We start from the raw sequence: 26,065 nt of genomic DNA, 5'->3' as shown, positions 1-26,065 counted from the left end.
CTCCCAGCTGCCGCTTCTGCTTTCCTGGTCTCCGCTGGAACGGTGGTTCTGTAAGTCTATTTAGACATTAAACTATATATATATTGTTAAAATCTGTCTGCATTCGTTTACGCCATTACAGAAGAACACTGCCCCATCTGCACAGGCAATCACTAAAGACTGCATTCTCTGTCACTGAAGAACACTGACCCATCTGCACAGGCAATCACTAAAGACTGCATTCTCTGTCACTGAAGAACACTGACCCATCTGCACAGGCAATCACTAAAGACTGCATTCTCAGTCACTGAAAAACACTGCCCCATCTGCACAGGCAATCACTAAAGACTGCATTCTCAGTCACTGAAGAACACTGCCCCATCTGCACAGGCAATCACTAAAGACTGCATTCTCTGTCACTGAAGAACACTGCTCCATCTGCACAGGCAATCACTAGACTGTATTCTCGGTCACTGAAGAACACTGCTCCATCTGCACAGGCAGCCATTAAAGGCTGCATTCTCAGTCACTGAAAAACACTGCTCCATCTGCACAGGCAATCACTAGACTGTATTCTCAGTCACTGAAAAACACTGCCCCGTCTGCACAGGCAATCACTAAAGACTGCATTCTCTGTCACTGAAAAACACTGCCCCATCTGCACAGGCAATCACTAGACTGTATTCTCGGTCACTGAAGAACACTGCTCCATCTGCACAGGCAATGACTAGACTGTATTCTCAGTCACTGAAGAACACTGCTCCATCTGCACAGGCAATTACTAAATACTGCATTCTCTGTCACTGAAGAACACTGCCCCAACTGCCCAGGGCTTCCTGCACCGCTCTTACTGCAGCACAGACCTAATTTCCGTGGAAGTAGTCTCATCAATCAAATGTTTTGCTGTACCTGGGAGCCCTGAGAAGACGTTCTTAAGAACTTTGAAACGACCTTTCATATCAGTTTTGGAAGTTTTGGCAAATGCTCCCCCTGGATGGATATGGTCATAGAATATTATGACACCCACCATTACCCTCAAGCAGAACGGTACTGTCTCTTCATTGATAAATCTGCTTCTGTATTCTAGTGTCTCTAGCATGACATATACTTGACATAGGGCTTAAATAATCCGTGTTGTTTTCTATTGATAAGTTTTTATTCTCTGATACAAATTTATTTGTTGCCTCACTCAGGGTTTTCAGCACTGGGGTGGCCTCAGCATAAAACAAAGATATTCTATTTGCCAATTCGTTATTTACTTCAGTTTCTCCTTCTGCCAGGCCATTACTAATCATCTTCTTACTTGCTCTTCACCTTTCACCCTCTACCCTTGGTCTTCCTATTCCCCAAATCCTCCAATATCTCAGCTACACTTTTTCTCAATGGTGTCACTTTCATAGGGACTTAAGCCCGCTCCGGGGTTCACAAAAGAAAATGCAGAGACAGGCAGAGCAAAGAACATTCAGGTGACAGTGGCACCACTGGTGGCTTCACTTACCAGGTAAACCGATTATTGGTAATTTAAATTCCCAAAGAGAAATCTTTACTCTTACAAGCACCAAACCAAACAGAAAAATGCAGAAGAAATTAATGATCTATAAAACAATCTAAGAGGAAGTGTGAGATCAAAAACCTAACCTGTTTCTTGATACAGAGGGAATGCTAGCTAGCCCCAGCAAGGCCCCACCCTGGGTTCCAAATCAGCTCAAGTAGCATCCATAATGGTCTTTTGTCACCCACTGCTGGGCTGCAGCACTCAGCTTAGCAAGGATTTAGGCCTTGTGGCCTGTGGGTGCAGATCCGATGACATCACCCTGCGCCCCACTGGAGGCTGGAAGAGTTTGCCTTTACTTCTGCCCTCCCATCCCTCCTGGTTTTCTAGAAGGGGAAGTAAAAGTATCTACTGGTATGGAGCGCGAGTCCAGTGTATGGCCCCGGGGGAGGCCGGGAGCTGCTGCAGTGATTTGAAGTGGGTTGTGTGTCTCTGCTTTACAGTGCAATTGCTAAAGACCATTGCAGAATTGCGCTGGAGATAAGGAAAGCCTGTGATGAGGAATTACGGTGTAATTGAGTGTAGACTCATCGACTCCTCTACACTTCAAGATAGTAAAGGAGGTCGGATTGTGTCAGAAATCATAACTTTAGGGACAGTGCCCACCCATTAAGTTGTTGAGTAAGTAGGGAATTGGTTATTCGCCTCCTAGATCCACATCCGATTCCAGAACTGTTCAGTTTTGTATTTTCTCTCTCGAGCCATTGAGTTAATTACCTATACATCTTTGGGTATATTGCCATCATTGCAGTGTTTGACCTACTAGGAGCCACTCAGAAATAAAAGGAGAACACGATTGCACCTAGGTATGGTGGAGAAGAAGGTTTACTGTAGATCTGAGGGAGAGGACAGACAAACAGCCAGATGCATATGACAGAGTCCAGGGTGTACATGACCACCCGACTGAGCTGGGCTGTGTGAGGAAAGGGGGGAAAGGGAGAGAGGGAAACTTTCAGGGTAGGGTTGGGTGGGGCAACATGGAACACGTAGGGACTGAAGGATGCTGGGACAACCTGGCAGCCAGGTCGGCTTTGATATGTTAAATAGGCGCCTCAGTCATTTGTTGCAGATTTAAGATCCAAGGACCCTTAAATTGAGAACCAGTTCCTTCTTCTCCTTTTTGGTTTTGGGGATTGAACTCAAGCCCTCATACGTGTTAAGTTTGTGCTATACCACTGAACACCACCCCCTCAACTATCTAATTCTGAAGTTGGAAATTAACTTAGAAATATTGCATTGCAATCATGGAAACAGTATGGTAAACTGAGGTAGAAACTGATGTTGGCAGCTGTTGTCTAGAGATTTGAATAAGCTAAGAATCAGTGTGATTCATTTTAAAAGATCACCAAAATTCAGAAAAAGACTAAAGACGGAAATTAGATAAAGTGTTTTTTAGGGCTACATTCAGAGTTTGAGATCAAGGTGGCCAGAAGCAAAGAAATCCATGCCAGGCTAAAACCGGATCCTGGACTACAGCGGCTGTGTCCTGATGAGTTCCTTTTTCTTGTCCATGCTATAGGGTTTTGGGAGACCCATTCATGTTTACTTTTGTTGATTACCAGGGTTTTGTGGAAGACACAGTCCGCACCAAGAGCCTGATCCTAGCGGTGAAAACAGACTTTCATCTAGGTGAATTTTGTTTATTTTAGGGACACTTAGCACTCAATCTTCACAGTCCCATTCTGGCCTAAGAGCTATCTATCTGGGCAGATGAGCTGTAATAGTCTTGAGCCACACAGTTGGGCATAGACTTTTAAAATGGGAGCTTGCAATTCGAAGCCAAATTCGCTATCCTCCTGGGATGTCTCTTACAAAATCTTTACATATTGGAACTGTCTGATACAAACTTTCCCTAATGGCTAATTTCCCTGTGCACTAAGATTTGGCCTCAATAAGATATTGATAATGGGACACATTGGCCACCAGAGGGAAGCCTTGAGCTTACCATCCTTCAAGACCTAGAAAATTTTGTCACTGTGGGGACAAATAGAGCTCTCCACTATCCATGACTTTGGGGCTCTGCATGCTCTGCATTCCTGGCCCTCCCTCAGTAGCCAGTGTCTTGCAGCACTGGTCTGGGATGCTAGGACTGCGGCACCTCCAAATTCCCGGTCTACTGGGAATTGGGACCCTGATAATTCCAATTGGACCATGCAGCCAGAGGCACTTGCCCCTCCCCCACTCCCTCAAACCCTCACTACCCACCCCACATGCGAGCAATGTTCTCCACATTTCTCTCCTTCCCCACCCTCACCTACCGCCTCCCTAGCGAACCTGAAGTTGAAGGTCAACTTCTTCCTTTCCCCCCTCCTTCCCTACCTCCCCCTCCTACCACAACTTCCAATCCTTGGATCCCCTGTTCACACTGAGCTAGCCCCTCCCAATCCTCCCCTGTCTCCTCCTATACCAGATCCCACTATAATTCTGTTCTTCTCTGCCCTCTTCAGGAAGTGGTGGGAGTCAATGGCGCAATAAAAGTCCATATTCCCTTTTCTCTTCCGAATATCTCTCAGATAAAAAAGTGGCTGTCTTTCTTTTCTACTAATCCTTCTGCTTATATTAAAGAGTTTTGTTATCTGTCCCAGACCTATGTTCTAGTCTGGCATGACTACTACATCCTCCAAGCTTCTACTCTCACTCCTGAGGAGCCACGTAGAATTCAGGAAGCACTGAGACAATATGCAGACCAGACTCGTTTGGTAGACAGTACAGTCCGTATGGGGAAGTGGCCATGCTGGCCAGAGAACCACACTAGGATTACAAACCTGGCCAAAGCGCTGACAGAGGCGGGACATCATGGTTCTTTGCCATGAAACTGGTATCAGAAAAAGTAGTTAATTTTGACAAACTTCAAGAGATTACACAGCTAGCTGATGAAAATCCAGACATTTTTTTAAAAATCGGTTCCAAGAGACCACAGGAGCCATAGTCTTGGCTACCCATTTTATTTCTCAGTCAGCACCAGGTATTGGAAAAAAGGAATTGGTGAAAATGGCCCTTAAATTTTTTAATGCATGTATCAGTTTGTATTAGGAAGGCCAATTTTCTTTAGGTTTACTTCAAACAACTTTGTTGCAAGTGTCAAAAGAAAACCAAGTAGAAGCAATCCAGTGTCAGACAAGCCCACAGAATGCTTTGACTCTCTGCCATGTTTCCATCACAAAGTGTTTAGATCTTACACACCTGGATATTGGTATGGGGATACCTAGGTCTTCTGAATGAAAGCTTAGATTATTCTAGGAAAAAAGATAAAAGCACAAATTCCATTGATGTTTTTGGAGAGAAGGAGAGGAAAGATCCACCACTGTAAGTCAGCCAGGCAGGAGCCTCATGACTATAATCATGACTCTGGGAGGCTAAAGCGGCAGCTTCAGGAGTTCAAGGGTAGTCTGGGCTTCTTGGCACTCTGTCTCCACAAACAAAACCAAACCAGAAAGCTGTCTGGGAAGAAATAAAAAGTTAGGAATATAAAGATGAATAAAAATAATAAGACAGAAAACATAGGACAGTATTGGGAGGGTATTCCAGGATAAGTCAGACCCTGAAAATCAGCGTTTATTTTCCCACAGGACTCAGCAGCATTTGCTGGTACCATGTGCACTGGGTGGCTAGGAAAATGGGAGGACCCATGTTTTGTCTCCAGAGGCTAGGGCGGCTCAAAGGCTGTGTGCTCACATTGCCTTGGTGTAAGTCACGGGGAATTCAGACAAAGTGCTCCACTGTGGTAATTTCCTCCTGGAGTTTGGGTTCTTGTTCTGCTTTTGACCCTCACTTCTCCATTCCTCCTTGTAGATCTGGTCCAGGTTCACCCAGGTTTCATTTATTCCAGAGTGGGAGCTGCCCCCCCTAGCTCCCTAACTGAAGCAGGGCCTTATCCCTGTGACTACTAATTGTTTTCCTACTTTTTCAATGTGAAGTTCTCAAATTTTTCTCAAGGCTTTTTTTAAATTTCTGTCTTCTGCAGCAGGCTTTAATTAGTTATTTCACTCATGGTGTCCTGGTGAAAGGGGGATGGGTGGGTGCATGGAGGCTGTGGAATGTTAGGTATTTTCTCTTGGATGGTCTGTTCCAGGGTGGTGCATGAGTGGTCTTTCTTGGAATCAGGTGTTGCATTAGGGTAAAATAAAATTTAGGTCTCTATTGAACTTGTCATGGCTGGGCCCTTCAGTGACTATTTTGTTGTTGTTGTTGTTGATCTTGTATTGGTTGGTGAGAATATAAAATTAGTATAGGAATTATGGAAAACAGCACAGAGCTTTCTCAAGAACTAAAAATAGGAGGACGGGAGATATGACTCAGTGGATAAGAGTGCACAGTGTTCTTACCAACTTCGATGCCCAGCACCCACACTGGGTGACTCACAAACAGCCTAACTCTAGCTACAGAGTGACTGACACTCTCTTTGGACTGTAGCCTTCACTCATATGCACAGACACACATATGCACAAGTAATTTTAAAATATGTAAGCAAATCTTTAGAATAAATTAGAACTACCAGATGATCTAGCAAATCCACTGAGTGTGTATAGTCAAAGAAAGTAAAGTCAAAACCTTAATAGTGTCTGACTCCATGTTCATCCAAGAGTCAAGCCATGGAAGCAACATAAGTGTCAAGAGAGTAAGGAAACTGTCATCTATGAGAATTTCATTTACTCATGAAACAAAAATGAGAAAGCAGGTTTTATAATCCCATACCTTGGAAGGCTGAGGCAGGAGACTCACAAGTTTGAGACCAGTCTGACTATACATCCAAATGCTGCTTTGCTTGCTTGCTTCCTTGTTTTTATTTTTTTTTCTTTTTTCGTTACGGATGAAAGTGGAGGACATTGCCTTAAGTGTAATAAGCTAGAAAAATATCTTTTATGTGATCTCACAGGTAAAATCTAAAGAACTCAAATACACAATTGCCAGGGGTGGTGTTGGTCAAAGGGCATAAGGTGCAACTAAGTGGAAAGCCTAGATCTCTAAAGCACAAGATGACGACTGTAGCTAAAAACTGTCCGTGTAAGATCGCAGCTCTCACGAATGAGAGTCAGTTTATTCAGGAGGCAAATCTGAGTCATCATGGCCCAGACACACAAATTTAGGTTATCCCAAATTCTATGTTCCAATGTGGAGGCTGTTTGTGAGGTGTCTACAGTTACAGAACAATGAAAGTCACAAAACAAGGCATTTGGAAAAACTGCATTGATGGGGCTGGAGAGATAACTTAGTCATTCAAGGCTAGGCTCACCAGAGAGATGGGTATGGGCAGGGAGGGATCTCAGCTACAAGTCTCAGATGCTATCTGATAGCATTCATTGGACCTTTGGTTGATTTTGTTAATACACTCCAAAGTTAGTGTTTTTAATCTGTTCATTAGGGTATTAGCTCCCACACCACAAAGTGGGCGAAGAATACATCTTTAGGAACTAATGACAGCATGAGATAATAGGACTCTGGACCTGCAACATTCCAAACCCTACAAGGTCATTGAATTTTATTCAACAACCTCTGTAGACATAGACTTTTCACAAGGATTCCCACTAACACAATACTGTACCACATTAGAGATATGCTAAGAGAATAGATTTTGTCCTCTCTATCACACACCTATACATAGAAAGTAACTATGAGAAGGTGTGCTATGCTAACTCTGTGACTTGTATTTATTATTCTATAATTTCTATAGGAGGAGAAAAGATTTCTTTTCCTAGGCATATCTCAGTCCCTCTACAATGCATGATAAATAACTCCTCTATTCCATCGGCTTGCAAGACTATGTATCTATTTCAAAATAGCCAGTATGGTTCCTGTTTCAGCACAATACAGTCACACCCCTTATGCAAAATAAAATATACCAGATTAGAACCTAGTATCTGCAGATTAGCACCCGAAATCTCGCCAGCACAGACACTGCACTGAGTAAGTCCTTCGTTCTCAACATGCTTGACCTGGACTCCTGGCCTCACACTCCTCACGGTGTCCTGCTGCTGACCATACTGCTGGGACTCCCAGGTAAGCATGCTTAGGAGTACAACCATACTTCCTGTGTGAAGGGGAAAGTATTGACTCAGGACTCCCAAGGTCAAGTTCTCAGACCCAGTTTTCAGGACAAAGATTTATTTACCCCAGAGAGACAGTGACAGGAAGCAGAGAAAGAGGGGAAGGGAACCAGGGAAAGGGAGTTGGTATATTTGTCCTGGAAAAACAAAGTACTGCCTCTGGATAGAGAGGAGACAGACATGGCACATAGGAAAATGTCATTTTATAAAGGAAAAATAGGAAACCCTGTGTTAGAAAGAGGTGCTTAATTGGGCATGTTAATTAGGTGAGCCCAAGAAGGCTTTTGATTGCTGGATTTTAATACATTGATAACAGAACGTTGGCAGTCAACCTCAGGAAAAGGGATTGTCCAAATACTGGAACAGACCTTAGGGGACTAGCTTCAGGAATGTAATCTGATGGTTATTAGCACAGCAGAAAGAACTGGGGAGAAGGTCAATATCTGTTAGAGCTACATGCTCCAGTGGGCTAGTGTCCCCTTCACTATGAATAGAACTGAAGGGTTCCAGGTGAACAACAGAACATTGTTCATTTTCTAGAGGCAACATCTGAAGTACTACTCTGTGAGTCCATGGGTTCCAACATGTGACCAGAAACATTCTATCTGGAAATCATTAAAAAATAATAATTAAATTTTTTCTAATATTATAGCTGACAAATTTACTTTAGTAGAATCTCACTTAAATCCATGGAACTCTGAGTTCCATCAGAGACAGCATGTCAGTTCCAAAGCAGTGGATGGCCTGTCTCCACACTCGGCACTCTCTGCTCCCTTCCTGAGTCAGGGCAGTGACATGGCTAGAGGGAAGTGTCTCTGGCAGTACTCAGCCATCATCATCCTTCTCACTAAGTTTCCTCATTCTGTCCTCCAGTTCCTTCCTCATCTAGAGGGAAGTGTCTCTGGCAGTGCTCAGCCACCATCCTTCCCACTAAGTTTCCTCATTCTGTCCCCCAGTTCCTTCATCTGACCACAAACTTCTCACCGAGTGCTGCTGTCTTACTCTTGCCTGTGTTTTATTGGTAGGGTGGCCACAGCGTTGTACCACAGACTGGTAATCAATACAATCAATAGTCATTCATTTTGTCGCAGTACTGAAGGCTGGAAACCCAGGGTCAAGATGCCCACTAAGATACTTTTTTCCGTGATGCCTCTCCTATTGTGAATCCTACCTTCTTCTTCTCTCCACACAGGATCTCACTTCAGACTATCTCTGTGGATCTTTTGTTTTTTGAAATGAAAGCAGTCACATTGGGTTAAGATCCACCTTAATTGACTTTTACTCCTTCAAAGACCCTGTTTCAAATATAGTCACATTATGAGGTACTGGGCTATGGCTTTGCTATGTAGAGTGTAAGCAATTCATCTATACCAGGTACTCACACATCCCTGATCTTGTTGATATTCTCCAGGGAGCTTTGTTTCCCTTCATCAATAAGAATTATTGACACTCTGAGTGGTCCCTGCCATGATTCTCAAAGGTTGTTTGTCCTCAGTTCCTTCTTTGTCCGTTAGAAAAACTTGATGACTTCAGGTCAGGGCTTATCAGCCCTCAGGTCCCCACTTTGGTTAGGGGATCTATTGTGTCATCTGATAATAGAAGTCAAACTTTTAATCTGTCCTCACTGTACTCTGACTGCAGCTGATACTAGCAATGATTGATAAGACCTTCTGGAGATTTTAGCACTTTCTGAAACTTTTGTTTTTTAATATCTCAAATTAATATATAATTACATCTTTTTTCCCTAGTCCCATTCTCTTATTCATTGACTCTGTTTCTTTAACTGTTCTCACTTTCTTTTTCTCCCTCACTCACTTCATATGCATATCTCCTCTGTATCTCTGTTTTTGTCTCTCTTTCAAACACACACACACACAAACACACACATTCCTAAATATATAAAAACAATTTGCTCAGTCTATATACTGTTACAGGAACAAGGACAACACCAATACACATGACAGCATTAAAGGAAAATATTTTTCACTGACAGACATTGTGTGTCCTTGCTCTGTCTTTATATTCACATTTCAGCCTTGCTTGCGTTATTCCTGTCTCCATACCATAATCATCTGTTTTCCTACAGTCTCCAATGCAACAAAATAGCCAGCAGACTGAAATTTCTAAAATGTGATATTTAGTACAACTTTGGCTTTTATTGGCTAATTTATCTTAGGAATTTACTTCAGTATTGTGAAGTTGTCTAGTACAAATGTCATACTTGGAGTATGAAATATACCCAAAAATTCGTGTATTAAAGCCTTTGTTCCCAGCTGATGGAACTACTGTGAGAGATGATTGGGTGTTAGAAAGTAAGGTGGACATGAACCCCATTATACTCTGTCTTCGTGAGGAAGTTTTGCCTCCCCTGAGACCACAGCAATGGAGACAGTCAGCACTGTGATCCCTGAACTGTCTGAAACATGGAGTCAGATGTAATATTATTTATTTGCACCCTCCATTATTTTTCAAATCAATAGAAAGATAATTTAGCAAGCCATAACTATCACCAGATGTACATCTATACCTAGAGCTAGATACAGCTCCATAATCTGGACCAAGCTCCATGACACCATGCAGATACCCAGTGTCAGTGAAAGATCCATGACCTAGAAAATTATCTGAGAAATTACTTTTCAATGCCATGTGCGTGAGCACTCGCCATGTCCCAACTACTGTAGAATGTACTCCGCTGTTCTACCTCATGTGGGCCTACATGTCAGGTTAATGCTCTTGTCACACTGCCACAGCACAGAAGAAGAAGCACAAACAACCCTGACGGCAATGTCTAGAGCTCTGGTTTGAATTCAGTTTGATTGACTGAGGTCATAGGATTATCCATCACTCCTCCCAGAGACTTTCTTCTATTCCATGAGCTTTAGCTGGTGAAATGGGCACAGGGTCTGTGGGTCTCTGCTCCTGTGCTCTTCAGCTTCCTCCTTACATGCAAACAGTTTTTATTTGAAAATGTCATTCACATGGGAAACAAGGTTTCTATTTCTACATCAATCAGCAATTTCAAATGAGTGTGAGTCACATGGGAAGATGCACACTGAGCAAATCACATGTACGGGAGAATTTGTTGAGTCCTGACTATGAAGTAGAGACTGTGGACAAAACTTATCAACTATCCTTCACTTTTACTGTTGTGTAAAGTGCTCTTTTCTTTGCTGAAACAATTTTCCCCTGCATCCCATGGCACTTGACAGGCTTGAGGTTGGCTGTTGTTGCTGTTCCCCTGGATACATTGAATACTGAGGCTGCACCCCCTGTGGTAGTGTTCTGGGATTTCTGTGTACTTACGGATGAGGGTATAAAGGACTCTACCTTCCACAACCCTAACTTGGTAAAGTCAGAAACTCTTCTGATGTGGGAGTGTCATATATCAATCTGTTGATTTCATTGGTTAAGCAATAAAGAAACTGCTAGGCCCATTTGATAGGCCCACCCTTAGGTGGGTGGAGTAAATAGAACAGAAAGCTGGGAGAAAGAAGCTGAGTCAGTGAGTCGTCATGATTCTCACACTCCAGACAGAGGCAGGTTAAGATCACTCCTGGTAAGCCAGCTCGTGGGCTACAGCAGATTATTAGAAATGGGCTAGTCCAGGTACGAGAGCTAGCCTAGAAGAGGCTAGATAGAAATGGGCCAAGCAGTGTTTAAAAGAATGCAGTTTCCGTGTAATTATTTCGGGTAAAGCTAGCCGTGGGGGCGGCCGGGTGCCGGGGACGCAGCCCGCCGCTCCCTATTACAACACTCTTCCCTTGCTTAGATGTACACAGTTAGAGCAGCCTGGACTCTAGAGATGGGACAGAGAAGAAGGATGGAGTTTCTCCCAAGCAAAGCTGCTGTGCAGACTCTAGTTCTCCCTAAATAGGCTAAAGCCGGGAAGGACTGGATGCTTCTTCTAGCTGGGATCATCTTCATCCACGCAAACAAAATTTGATGAGATTCTCAAATCCACTCTTCAAACCAGATTTCACAGGTGTCAGGATAATTAGTTCAGTTTTCTGTTCTCTCCTCCCAGAAACACAAGGTCCTAGCACTCACTTGATGACTTCCTTCTCTCTCTCTCTCTCTCTCTCTCTCTCTCTCTCTCTCTCTCTCTCATAGTTGGTTGACTCAAGGAGCAGCTGGCTACTGCTTCAGTTCTTTGTGAAAGATGAGGTGGGTCCCGGGCACATGACATTGACTTTTAAATCTCCTCATATTTACCATTTTACTTTTATAGAATCAAATTACTTTGTAAGGATCAAAGACATTATTTTACTTTAGTTTCTATTAAGTATGTTAGAGTATCACTGCTAATAAGAAATGTTGCAGAGGACTGGCTACTACTCGTGTGTCGTGTTTAAGCATGTCTATTGGAAAAGCAAGCCATACATACTGTTTCTATACTTTTTGTTTCATCTCTGTCTCTACATTATAGGTCCCATTGCTCAATAAAATTTCAAATTACAACTTTGTTTTTAAATACAATATTAAATCAGTTCACGACGTTTTGATAGTTGCTACATTTTTCAAATTCTGGACTTAACCTTATCTTAATACAAAAACTAATTAGGTCTTTTTAATCTTTATGATTTTTCTAAATTTTTTCTTAAAACATTTGGTCAAAGAATTTAGGATTTCCAGTTCAACAAATTATGGAACTTTGAGAAAATTATTTATATAATTTTGCACATAGCTATGCCAAAATGTAAATTATTGTATAGGCTCATATGGTCTACCCCATTCCCATTATTTTTCCCATATTTCATTTTTAATTAGTAAGTATTATAAGACTATCAACATGCTTGCTAGATTTGTTATTACTCATTACTCAAGTTTTAATTTCACAAAGTTGCCCTTTGCTTTTGGCTTCAGTTATCAAGGGAAGCAGATTTTCCACATCAGACATTCTTGTTTGAGACCTAGCAGTGTCTCCCATCCTTCCTAGCAGCTCCAGGTGTATGGCCTTCCCTCAGGCTATTAATGAGAACCACAGATGGAAGATTAGAATCACCATTGTCAAAAAGCCTAAATATAAGTTGGGAGCTCGGGATGCTTTATGAAATTTTAAAATTCAGAGTACACTCAGAGTTGTATTGTCTTCTAAACTAGGCTTTATTCTCTGGGATTCTTTATTTCAACACAAGGGAAACCCATTAGCATTTCCTGAAGGACAGGTATTGATATCTCCAAACAGGAATCATTGTAATAAACTCAGATTTTTAGCTACAAAGCCTGTTTTCTCTCTTGTTTTGGTTCCCTAGTGTTGCACTGTGTGGAATCTTGGGTTTTATTTAAATTCTGGATGTGTTTTCTCTTTTAGAACTGTGAGTACACACACTGTCTCATGGCCTCCTGGATGTTAGCACTTCTGATAAGAGCTGTGATCCTATCATTTAGCAGGACGAGATGAGTCATGCTTCATCCAGACAGCACTCAGCATACTCTTACTACTCTGCTTTTGTCTGTTGGATTCTAGCGTCTGCTGGTGTGTGTCTCTGAGTTTATTTCACACTGAATTAGTCAGTTTGTTGGACTTATAGTTCTTATATTTTAATAAATCAGGAAAGCTTTAGACAACAGTGGTTTTCCAATAATCTTGTCACTACACTCCAAATACCAAAATTTTTTTTTATTTGTTGTACCTCTGCCCCTGCAGTGCTGCCTAAGTAATGTTATGATACATATTTCCATGATTTTAGATGTTTTTTGCAACCGGCTAAATCCTCTGTGGAGACTGTCCATTGGAATAATAAATATTGTATTTATTATTATAATAATATATTATAATTATATTATAATTCTATATCAACTTCTCAATATCATTCAGTTCCTTCTCATAGTTTCTCTCCATTTGATGTTATACTTTGCTATTCAGACTCTTCATTTCTTTAGTACTTTTCCTTACTTTCCTTTTGCTCTTTTCATATCTTAAATGAATGTTGCACAGTCTTGGTCCAGTAGTATAGGACAGTGCAGCACAATGCAGTCCTACAAGATCACCAAGTTCAGGCAAGAAGGAGACAGATGTGTCAGCTATGGGACTTAAGAGTAAATGGGTAAATAGGGTGCTGTGATGAGAAAAAAGGCGACAAGAGAGAGTGTCCCCAGATGACCACACCAAGTGCAAGGGAACAAACAGGGCCTCCTGGAGGGCGGGGCACTGTGACCCCTTGGTAGCAGCCGTGTCACACCAAACTAGAACTTCTGACTTCCAAAGCGTGACATAAAACTTTTCTGTTGTGTCAAACCATTACCTTTGTAGGAATCTATTATGTCACCCTGGAAGTTAATATAATGTTGGGACCAGACAGAGATGGTTTGGGAGTTAAGACCACTTGCTATTCTTCCATGGGACCCAGGTTTCAGTCTGAGCACCCACATGGTGACTTATAACTAGTATAACTTCAGTTCTAAGGTCTGTGACACCAAACTGGTAACTTAAACCGGGCCTTTATTTCTCTAATTAATGTGCATGTTATTGCATGTTGGGAAATATCTATGAAATTATCACTCCACTTGGTAAAGCAACCCCCCTGACTTGGGACCTCCCCTAGAATCTGGTAATCAAATGTACATTTCACTAACTATACCTCAAACTTAACATTTACATCACTGGTCTCAAAGAGTCATGTAATCACATCCAGTACTATTGTATAAGAAGTGCAACATGCCATGTGCACAGAAAATGAAAACCAAGTAATACTGGCATGAGAATGTCAAACAATATTGGGTCTTCACAAAAATACTGCCAAAGACTCATTGTCTCTGAGACTCATTTCTTCCTCTCTTACATTTGTTTGCTAAGAGGCCCAAGTGAGGGGAACTGTGATCACCCCATGCTGAGGTCTAGAAAGTTGCAGTATTTGATGACAATCTAGAGGAGCCTGTAGGTTGTGGGTTCTCGTCATGATGAGCACTAACTGATGTTTCCTGCAGGAGCAGCTTCACGGGATCTGAAGGTGATTCAGCCTGAGAAAGCAGTTTCTGTCCTTGCTGGAGAGTCAGCCACTCTGCACTGCACTGTGACTTCCCTGCTCCCAGTGGGGCCCATGTTGTGGTTCAGGGGCACAGGACAGTGTCGGAAACTAATATATAGTTTCACAGGAGAGAAGTTTCCCAGAGTCACAAATGTTACAGATGTTACAAAGAGAAACAACCTGGACTTTTCCATCCGCATCAGTGATGTCACAACTGATGATGCTGGTACCTACTACTGTGTGAAGATCATCAGAACAGACTCTGACAAGGAGATTCAGTCAGAGGGAGGCACAGTGCTGTATGTGCTTGGTAAGTACTGCATTGTCCTCCTCACCCCTCATATTGCCAACAAGTCAAAATGCGTCCAAGATTGTGTGATCAACAATGAAGAAGCAAGCCTGTAAGTGACCCTCATGTTCATAGGGTGACTTTACCCAGCTGAAGGCCAAGGAAGCTGAGGAGAGGACATGCTATGTGCTAGCGGTTCCATTCCTGGTAATTGGGGGTAGACTCATACCCTTGTCTGCATCACAATATCTACCTTTCTTAATCCGTCCCAGCCTAGTGGCTACATAAAGACAGCTGATGCCATGTTCAGGGACAGGGACAAACCTGGCCTACTGTGTCCAGAGTGTATTACCTCACCCAATTAAGACTTCTCTTTCTGCCAGACAACCTGAGCCTAGTGTATGCCAGGTTCCGTTCTAGATGTCAAACAGCGAGAAGCAGGCAAGCATGAGCTCTTTCCCAAAGATGTGAGTCTCCTCCCCACCACGAAGAAAACAAATCAAGGCAAAAAGTGAAAAGCCCAGGGCACAGTATGGTTTTCTTACTTGTTCTTTGTCCACAGCACACTGAGATCCATTGGTATGAGCCCACATTCACTGTGGAATCTCTCACCCCTGGTTTACATCTTTGTTCTGGGTCTCTCTGGAAACATTTTGCGTCCTACCTGCACAGGCACTGGAGGTTCTGGGCAATGGAGACTTAAGTCCTGGAGTTAGTCTCCATGTAAATGATCCCCAGTGACAGTCCTGGAGTTAGTCTCCATGTAAATGATCCCCAGTGACAGTCCTGGAGTTAGTCTCCATGTAGATGATCTCCAATCACAGTCCTGGAGTTGGTCTCCATGTAGATGATCTCCAATCACAGTCCTGGAGTTAGTCTCCATGTAGATGATCTCCAATCACAGTCCTGGATTTGGTCTCCATGTAGAGCGAGTCCACAGGGGGTACTCACTTCACAGACTCTCCCTGCAAGCGCAGTATATAGGTCTGCTATACTGGAGGAGTGAAGTCATATAATACATTTAGAGAAACTACTGACTTGTAGGAAATGTCTCATCAATGTGAGCTTTGTTACTCAGAAGTCATGTGACCTTGGACACTTACTTTCCCGCTCCAGGCCTTAGTTATCAATTAAGTTGAGGGTGTGGGTTGGTGATTCTCAACCTGGTTTTTCTCTTTTCTTTGGAATAATGTGGGAAACATAGATAAATCTAAGATCCATGTTTCTGTATTTGATGTGATATGGGTTTTGGCATTTTAAATTATTAAATGTCTCAAGAATGTTCTAATATGCAGCTTGGGTTTAAATTATTCTCAGATACATTTTATGAAACAACATGAGATATTTGTGATTAGTCCCTTGATAGACCTGTTACGTCACCAAGCTGAGGAAGAACCAACCCTTACGCTTCAGAATAGCAGTGCTCACCATGCTGCACAAAATACCCTAAAGATCAAGTAACTGGTATTTCTTATGAATATTTCTCTTATGAGAAATGCCAGGAACATTTCTGAGGGAGGAGACCCCAGGGTCCCCAAGATCCAACCAAGGCAGAACACTTTTCAACTCCAATCTCAGGCACAACTCATATATTGCACAGGGCTGCAGAGGAACAATCTCTGAGGCCTGACGTTTCTCTTTCACTGAGAACTCTACTTAATGGCACAGTATGTTGCTGAGCTGTGTCCTTCAACCTTCTCATGCTCATCTGCTCTCTAAAATTAGCCCTTCTGGAGGAAGTGCTTGCAGTCATGATTGTGCTGTAAAAACCACTGGACAACTTAGTAAGAAGATCCCTAAGAAAGAGGAGGATGTCAGAGTACAGAACAGTGTTTCTCAGCCTGTGGTTCACAACCTGTCTGCTGGTTGAACAGAAAAGCAGTTTCATATCAGATATTTATATTATGATTTATAAAAGTAGTAAAATTACAGTTATGAAGCAGTAACAAAAGTAATTTTATGGTTGATGGTCACAACCACATGAGGAATAAAGGGTTGCAGCATTAGGAAGGTAAGGGCAGAGATTCAAACTCCTCAGAGTTTTGGCGGGCTTGAGTGCATAGATGACCCAGGTAAAGATCTCTGATGATAAACTCCTTGTGTCCTCTCTAATGGTTCCTCCTACCACTTGATTTCCAGAACTGAAGACATCAGATACTGCTGAAATCCTTGTGGCTGTGCTTCTTGTACCCAAAATGCTACTGGTAATTGGTGCCTCTGCGATCTACATGTACAAGAAGCAGAAGGCCTGACTGTAAGTTAGGAGGGATGGAGGGGGTGTTAGTTACTATCTCTTGACATGACAACACAGCACGATGAAAACAACTTACAGAATAAAGGGTTTCTATGGTCTCACTGGTCCAGCAGCATGAGTCCATCAAGCCTGAGAAGAGTGGAAGCAGATCAGGGAGTAGAGAGCTCACATCCTCAGTGGGGAGCATGAAACATAAAGGATAAACTGGAAGTGTGACAAGTCTTTTTAATATCACAGCTCACCTCCTTAACATACTTTCTCTGGAAGTGCTACACTGCCTAAACCCCACCAAAAAGTAACACTGACTGAAAAACAAATATATCTATCTCAAGCTCATAGGCACTTGGCTTTGAAATATTGTTTATATTTTATTATTTTTAATTGGGCTACATATATATTCCCTACTCTCCTTCCTCCTCTCTCTGCTCTGCTCTCCCCCTCTGACCCCCATTCTCACAGCTGACTTAGGAGATCTTGTCTTTTTCTCCTTCCCAGTCAAATCCATGTATTTCTCTCTTAGGATTTTCTTTGTTGTCTAGGTTCTCTGAGGTTGGGGATTGTAGGCTGGTTATTCTTTGTTTTATGTCTAAAACAACTTATGCGTAAATGTATCCTTATCCATTCTTCAATAGAGGAGCATTGAGACTGTTTCCAGGTCTGGACATTACGAATAATGTTGCTATAAACATGGTTGAGCAAATGTCCTTGTTGTATGATTGAGCATCTTTTGAGTATACGCCTAAGAGTGGTATTTCTGGGTCTTGAGATAGAATGATTTCTAATTTTCTGAGAAATTTCATACTGGTTTCCAAACTGATTGTACCAGTTTGCACTCCTAGCAGCAATGGAGGAGTGTTTCCTAATTCCACAACCACTCCAGCATAACTTCTCATCAGTACTTTTGTTCTTGGCCATTCTGACAGGTGTAAGATGGTATCTCAGAGTTGTTTTGATTTGCATTTCTCTGATGGATAAGGATGTTGATATTTCCTTAAATGTCTTTCAGCCATTTGAGATTCCTATGTTGAGAGTTCTCTGTTTAGGTCTGTACTCTTTTTTTTAATTGGATTTTTTTATTTTTTTGATATCTAGTCTCTTGAGTTCTTTGTGTATTTTGGAGATCAGCCCTTTGTCTGATGTGGGGTTTGTGAATATCTTTTCCCATTCTGTAGGCTGCCGTTTTGTCTTATTGATCATGTCCTTTGCTGTACAGAGCTTTCAGTTTCAGGAGTTCCCATTTCTTAATTGTTTCTCTCAGTGCCTGTGCTTCTGGGGTTATATTTAAGAAGTGGTTTCCTGTGCCTATGTGTTCAAGGTTCCTTCCCACTTTCTCTTCTATGAGGTTCAGTGTGGTTTGTTTTGTGTTCAGGTCTTTGATCCATTTGGACTTGAGTTTTGAGCATGGGGATTCTACGAGTCTATATCCAGTCATATCAGCACCATTTGTTGAAGATGCTTTCTTTTTTTTCCATTGTATAATTTTAGCTTCTTTGTCATAACTTATATGTTCATAGGTGTATAGATTGATATCCAGGCCTTCAGTTTGATTCCATTGGTTCTCCTATCTGTTTTTCTGCTAATACCAAGTGGTTTTCATTACTGTAGCTCTATACTAAAGTTTGAAGTCAGTGATGCCTCCAGAAGTTACTTTATTATACTGGATTGTTTTGGCTATCCTGGGTTTTTGTTTTTCTATATGAAGTAATGTTTTTGAGGTATGTGTAGAATTTTGCTGGGATTTTGATGTGTATTGCATTGAATCTATAGATTGCTTTTGGTAAGATTGCCGTTTGTTTGTTTGTTTGTTTGTTTTTATTTATTCGTTTATTTATTTTGATTTTTGAGACAGGGTTTCTCCGCAGCTTTTTGGTTCCTGTCCTGGAACTAGCTCTTCTAGACCAGGCTGGCCTCGAACTCACAGAGATCCTCTGCCTCTGCCTCTGCCTCCCAAGTACTGGGATTAAAGGCATGTGCCACCACCGGCAGGATTGCCATTTTTGCTATTTAATTTTACCTATTTAAGAACATGGGAGATTTTTCCATTTTCTGGTGTGTTCTCAATTTCTTTCTTCAAAGATGTAAAGTTCTCGTCATACAGGTTTTTCACTTGTTTTCTTAAAGTTACCCCAAGATAATTTATGTCATTTGTAGCTATTAAAAAGATGATGTTTAGCCAGGCGGTGGTGGTACATGCCTTTAATCCCAGCACTCGGGAGGCAGAGGCAGGCGGATCTCTGTGAGTTCTAGGCCAGCCTGGTCTACAAGAGCTAGTTCCAGGACAGGCTCCAAAGCTACAGAGAAACCCTGTCTCGAAAAACAAAAAACAAAACAAAAGAAAACCAAACAAACAAACAAAAAAAGATGATGTTTCTCTGATTTCTCTCTCAGACCACTTATCATCTATATATAGGAGGGCTACTAATTAAGGTGCTTATCAATTGTAGGAGTTCCCTGGTGTTATTTTCGGGGTCACTTATGTATAATATCATCAGCAAACAATGAAAGTTTGACTTTTTCTTTTGTAATTTGAATTCCTTGATCTTCATTTTTTGTCATATTGCTGTAGCGATAACCTATAACTTCAAGTACTATACTGAATAGATATGGAGAGAGTCCTTTCTTGTTTCTGATTTAAGAAGGATCACTTTGAGTTTCTTGCCATTTAGTTTGAGGTTGGCTGTTGATTTTCTGTATATTCCTTTTTTATGTTTAGGTATGTTCCTTGTATCTCTTCTTGTATTTCCTTCTAGTACATTTTGTAGGGCTGGATTTGTGGAGAGGTATTGATTAAATCTGGTTTCATCATGGAATATATTGTTTTCTCTATCTATGTTGAATGAAAGATTAGCTGGGAATATTAGTCTGGATGGCATCCACGATCTTTTAGCCTCACCTTCTGACTTATATTGTATCTACTGAGCAGTCAGGAGTAATACTGATAGGTCGTCCTTTATATGTTACTTGGCTTTTTTTTTTTCTTTGTAGCTCTTAATATTCTTTCTTTATTCTGTATTTTTAGTGTTTTTATTATGAGGTGAGGGGAATTTCTTTTTTGGTTCAGTCTATTTGATGTTCTGTAAGCTTCTTGCATTTTTATAGGTTTGACCCTTTTTGGTTATGAACACTTTTTCATTTGACTTTGTTGAATATATTTTCTGTGCCTTTGAGCTGAATTTTCTTCAATTCCTATTATTTTTATTCTTTTTTATTCAATTCCTTATTCTTTTTATGGTGTCCCATATTTCCTGGTATTTTGTCTTAAGAATTTGTTGGATTTAGCATTTTTCTTTGACTTATGAATCTCTTTCCTCTATCATGTCTTCAAGGCCTATGATTCTCTCTTCTATCTTTTCTATTCTGTTGTTTACGCTTACATTTGTAGTTTCTGATCATTTATTCAGATTTTCTATCTCCATTTTCCTTTAAATTGTGTTTATTTTTTATTGACTCTATTTCAGTTTTCAAGTCGTGAACTATTTCTTTCACTTCTTTGACTGCTTTTTCTTGGTTTTCTTTAAGGAATTTGTTGATTTCTTCCAATTTTTTGTTTGTCTTTTCCTCCATTTCTTTAATTTTTATTTCCTCTTTAAAGACCTCAATCATCTTCATAAAGTTATTTTTAAGGTAATTTTCTTCTGCTTCATCTGCATTGTGATGTTCAGGCCTTGCTGTTGTAGAACTACTAGTGTACAGTGGTGTTGTCTTGCTCTTTATGTTGTTGAGTGTATTCTTACCCTGTTGTCTACACATCTCTTCCTCCAATCAGAACAGGTAGAGTCTGTGTTTCAGGGGGTCCATTTTATCCAAATGGTATAGTTGGGGGGTTGCTCTGTTGATTGCTTCTTCAGGAGTGGGCAGAAGAAAGCCTTTGGTCATTGCTCCTCCAGGTGCCTATGGGCCCGAGGCTCAGATGATCATTCCTCCTGGTGTTGGCAGGGTTGATGCTGAAGCTCAGTGGTCAGATAATGTCTGGAGGCCACTGCTACCATCATGGCCCACTGCATTGTTGCTCCCACTTTTCTTCCCAGTGGTCTGTCCCAGTACAACACACTATGCTCATTCTTCTCCTCCCAGCAACCTGGCCTGACCCTCTCTGCTACTGCTCGTGTTTCTCCTCCCAGCAGCCTGGCCTGGCCTGGCTTGGCCCTCTGTGCTACTGCTCACGTTTTTCCTCCCAGCAGCCTGGCCTGGACTAGCCTGTTACATTGCTGCTTATACTTCTCCTCCCAGCATCCTAGCTTGGCTCAGCTAGCTGTTTCTCATGATTCTCCTTCCTGTGGTCTGGCCTTGTCCAGCCTGTAGCTTTGCTGCTTAAGCATTTCCTCTCAGCAGGCTGGTGTGGCCACCCTCACTACTGCTCACCTTCTCCCCCCAGTGGTCTGTGAGCATTTTTTATTAAAAGCACCACGGGAACTGCAGTCTAGAGGCAGGATCAGGAGGAAGGCCAAGGCATTTGCCAAACAGATTTAGGATCTGTGCTGATGACATGTTGTTGAGAATTTCTCAGGAAACTCTTACAACCCTTTGAGACATCCCAAGTAAGGGTTCACTCAGGGTCAATAAAGGTCTTCAAAGAGGCCTAAAGGATGTGAAGGACATGGGGCCTCTGGTAGGATGTGGGGTACTGGTCTCACTGCTCCTGTTGGAGGTCACCATAGAAAGTGGAAGGCAAAGATCACGGGAAACAGTAATCTATGTTATGGACCAATTTTTATAATTAGAGACCTGTAATAAGGACTGTGTCTGCTTTGGTCTCTCAGTGATCATAAAGAAGAGACTCAGAAAGACCGTATGACTCAGGGACTAGGTTTAGATAACACTGTTATGGCATGGGCACCTCATCAACTCAGGACAGGAGGAGAGCAGTTACCAGGGACATTGCAGCACTAAGATACAATGTGTAAGTGGTCATTTTCCATAGATCTTCTGCCACATTGGATCCTGAATGTCTGACATCACCTTTCTTGGAGAGACTGAGACTAGAAAAAACTGGTGAGAAGCTGTGAAAATCTGCCACAAATGTCTCCATTAAAGGACACCTCCAACTCAGAATTCCCTAATGTTCCTCTGCACAAGTATTGATAGCTCAGAGCTATGATGCTTCCGTTATTGGATAATATTTTGGGGGTTCTCAATCTCATTAATAAAAAAGTTTAAAAATGTACTCAAGTGAAAGTCCAAAGATAATCTGTTCAAGTTATGAGGGAATATTTCAAGCTCATGCAAGTATGCAACTCAGCAATCACACAGAGGAGGACAATGGAGAGGTAAAGGGAAAAATACACTCATGCTATTTAAGCAGGTATGGAGGTCAGACATATGATAAACAAACTGACACATGAAAAATGGGGCATTTCTAGAAAAAGTAAAGGAGCCTAAAGTATCAGAAAAGTTATACTTAGATTTATCCAGTGTCCAAAATCCAAATGAAAGAGACAGAAAAAAAAAAGAAAAAAGGAAAAGTCTGATCTGGCCACCCTGGGATAGACAGACCCAACTGAAACTCAACATAGCATGCAGGAACTACACTGAGTAGGGAGAATTCTAGGAATGAAATGGATAGTATATCAATTAATGAGAAAAAGTTTAGACACAGAGTCACCTTTTTTTCTTATCCCTTCTGTTTATGGTACAAATGCTGTGAAATTTCAGAGTATGAGTCATTTTTCTTTTTTCTTTATTCACTTACCTACACACAATGATGAGTTTAAAATAAGTATGACTACCTTTAAGATGAGAAATATTTAAAATTTGTCTCTGAAAAGAGGAGAAAGGGAGAAAGGGTTGATTTGTAGTGCTTGTGACATTCCATCATGTGATGACTCTCATCAAGGTCAGTCTCAAGTAACCAGAATTTTAAACTCTGGATGGACAACGAAAATAATTTCTCACAGGCTGGGCCAACCTGTACCTACACACCACTGCACTTAGCATACAACATGAACATGACTCAAGTCCTCTGCCCCTCAACCCTACCACAGGATCAAAGACAGATTCTACAGCATCTACCTGCTCCAATTTTAGCTATCAGAATATGATGGAAAACTAGGTTAAATATAATGACCCTTCTGCTTCTTCCAATATATTTTACTAGTTCATTTTCTCTCTTCTTTTTTATCTCTGCTCAGTGCCATTTTGCCATCAATCTTTTCTCACACCACAATATAAAAATTTGGGCAACCTCAGTGGAACTCTGACACACAGCCTGCTACTACACAGAGTACCAAGAGATAAGTGACCACCCACCAGGCATGACACCCCACTCTCTAGGCCCTCCATACCAAGGGAAGACCCCTGACCCCTCCTGCATGGCTAGAGGTGCTCAGAGAACAACCAGAAGCAGTCAGTACTCTCCCTCCTGGGTCAAAGAATCTAAATTAGTGTGATCAGGCTTAATGGCAAGTGGAGTTAGCTGCTGAGTCATATTGCTAGCCTTTAAATTTTTGTTTGTAAATTATTATTGTGTGGGATGCATGTGTGGAGGTCATAGGACAACACTGTGGAGTTGGCTTGCTTTCTTCCACTTTTACATCTATTTGGGGGGATTGAACTCAGGACATCACAGTTGAACCTTTACCCACCAAGTCATTTCATAAATAGACAGATATAGATATACCTACTAGCATATACGTAGATATACACATTCATAGATAGATAGATATATCTACTAGTATATATGTAGATATACATATCCACAGATTGATACAGATATATCTACTAGTAGTATATATGTAGATATACATATTCATAAATAGATATAGATATATCTACTAGCATATATGTAGATATACACATTCATAGATAGATACAGATACATCTACTAGTATATACATAGATATACATATTCATAAATAGATATAGATATATCTACTAGTATATATGTAGATATACATATTCATAGATACAGATATATCTACTAGCATATACATATATATACATATGTAGCATATACATATATGCTGATGGCAGTTAATCCTTAAAAACTATCAGGCTTCAAACTGACATAAATCTCTATTTAAAATTCTCAGGTACTAAAGCACTTATCAGCATCTTATTTAAGATTAACAAAATTTTCATTATCTCTAGGAGAAGAATATTTTCAAAAACTAACACATAAGAAAAAAACAGAATTTTTAATGAAAAAATTACATTATTACAGGAGCACTGTACATTAGGTTACAATATATACATACATTTTGAAATCTCTTTACAAACCTGTTATAAAGAAAACAGTCTCATACTCACTGATTAAGTCATAGTCTGACAGGATATAAAGAAGAGGAAGCACACACTGGTGGGCCCCAAAGCTTATGTTCCTAGCACTTCTGTGGTGGCTAGGAAACATTTAGTTTGCGTAAGATGTTAAGGTTTAAGCACACTAGCTGCTAACAGAAAATGACTACTGAGAAAGTGTGTTGTGGCTGTTTATCGGTAATTTACTGCTGTATATACAAAGTCTGCTTGCAGGTTTCAAAGAAGCCAGCCTGTGATTGTGAGTTTCTAACTGCTTATTTTAAATGTCCAGCCTACTACTGCAGATGCCACACCTTGTAACACATGATCCAAGGAACGCTTGCCAAACTCTGCTGTGGAGTTGTTAAGGGAATGCCAAATACAGATACTGAAATTTTTATACTTGTTTTTAAGATCTGGTACATTTAGAGAGAATTAAACACTTGAACATGGGAACTGGCCAGCACTGGCATGCTGCAACTATACAGGCGTTTAGAAGGCAAATGATTTTTACACACATTTAGAGACCATTTCGTGGAATAACTACTCACAAAAATGTTAATAGTTGCAGTTTCTCCTAAAAAAAAAAAAAGGACATACAATTGGGTATTTAAGTGGTCAGTTTTCTGTTTTGTGTTGCAGGAAGAATATATGTAGCCTTCTTTCCTTGTATTTAATAATAAAAAATATTAACAGAAGACCTATTCATACAGAATGAAGTGGCATAAATTTTATATTTTTTTTTATTTTTTTGAAGACAGGGTCTCACTTTGTAGCTCTAGCTGTTCTGAAACCTGCTATGTAGACCAGGCTGGCCTCGAACTCACAGAGATCCACTGGAATTAGAGATGTGCACCATTGCTAGAATGGAGTGACAGGAATATAAATATATATGTATATATGTGTGTGTGTATATATACAACTATATATATATATTTGTTGTTATTGTTGTTGTTTTCTCTGTGTAGCTCTGGCTGTCCTGGAATTCACTACAAGACCAGGCTGGCCTTGAACTCACAGAGATTGGCCTGTCTCTGCCTCTGAGTACTGAGATTAAAGGTGTGCAGCACCACTGCCTGACTTGGAAATATATTTTAACTGTTTGTTCCTGATTAAACATTAAGCTCTGAATCCTCACAGGAAACTGGCTTATTTCTTAACAAGCATCGCTCCCTAACAATTCAACATCAAAAAGGAATGTCTCCCAAAGAATACAGCTCAATGAATGAGATATTTAATAATAAACCTTAATCATCATTGGAAGGTGAAAACCTATTAGTTCTGGAAAAACAGTTTCTATAACAAGGATAACAAAAAGTATTACCTATCATACAGTTGTAAATACATACTAATATGATCTCATTCCTCATAAGTACAGACTAAGGAAACTCGGGTTTTGAAGTGACTATGAATTGTGTTGAACTTAGCATAATATATTCAGATTGAGCAACCTGCCTCTATAAATGCTGTCACTAGATATCTTCATTTTTTTAGGAAAGAAAAAGCAGTTCTTACTAACAATGTACATATAATTAGATATGAAATTTGCATTCGATAAGATAAATAATAAACTTTATGTTGACTAGATATAGTTGTAAAGATAATGAATCTAAGAGTTCTACCTACTTCTAAAGAACAGTGTTTTATACTTAGATACAGGCCATGTACCTAAAACATGAATGAGAATGGGAGACACAACAGAAAAGCCAAAGGTGATGGATACCCATGTCAAGTACTGAGGTCAAA

At 40.8% G+C, this 26,065-nt stretch overlaps 1 protein-coding gene across 1 annotated transcript; it reads left to right on the top strand.

Moving 5' to 3' along the window:
* The first annotated feature begins 7,455 nt into the window (after nt 1–7,455).
* Nucleotides 7,456–22,240, top strand: LOC121445105 (signal-regulatory protein beta-1-like). Its single transcript, XM_041647101.1, has 4 exons — nt 7,456–7,528; nt 14,503–14,853; nt 16,972–17,086; nt 22,008–22,240. Exons 1-3 carry the CDS (start codon nt 7,456–7,458, stop codon nt 17,082–17,084), a joined length of 537 nt encoding a protein of 178 aa, XP_041503035.1. The 3' UTR covers nt 17,085–17,086; nt 22,008–22,240.
* Nucleotides 22,241–26,065: the final 3,825 nt, after the last annotated feature.

The sequence above is a fragment of the Microtus oregoni genome, unplaced genomic scaffold, assembly GCF_018167655.1.
Source record: "Microtus oregoni isolate MIOR12 unplaced genomic scaffold, Mior012 000160F_ref0000428, whole genome shotgun sequence".
NCBI lineage: Eukaryota > Metazoa > Chordata > Mammalia > Rodentia > Cricetidae > Microtus > Microtus oregoni.
This window is presented reverse-complemented; position numbering and strand designations above follow the sequence as displayed.

Coding starts and splice junctions, on each gene's coding strand:
- LOC121445105 (XM_041647101.1), top strand. CDS start 7,456: ATGCTTGACCTGGACTCCTGGCCTCACACTCCTCACGGTGTCCTGCTG. Junction 7,529..14,502: donor CATACTGCTGGGACTCCCAG/GTAAGCATGCTT, acceptor TGTTTCCTGCAG/GAGCAGCTTCACGGGATCTG. Junction 14,854..16,971: donor CACAGTGCTGTATGTGCTTG/GTAAGTACTGCA, acceptor CTTGATTTCCAG/AACTGAAGACATCAGATACT.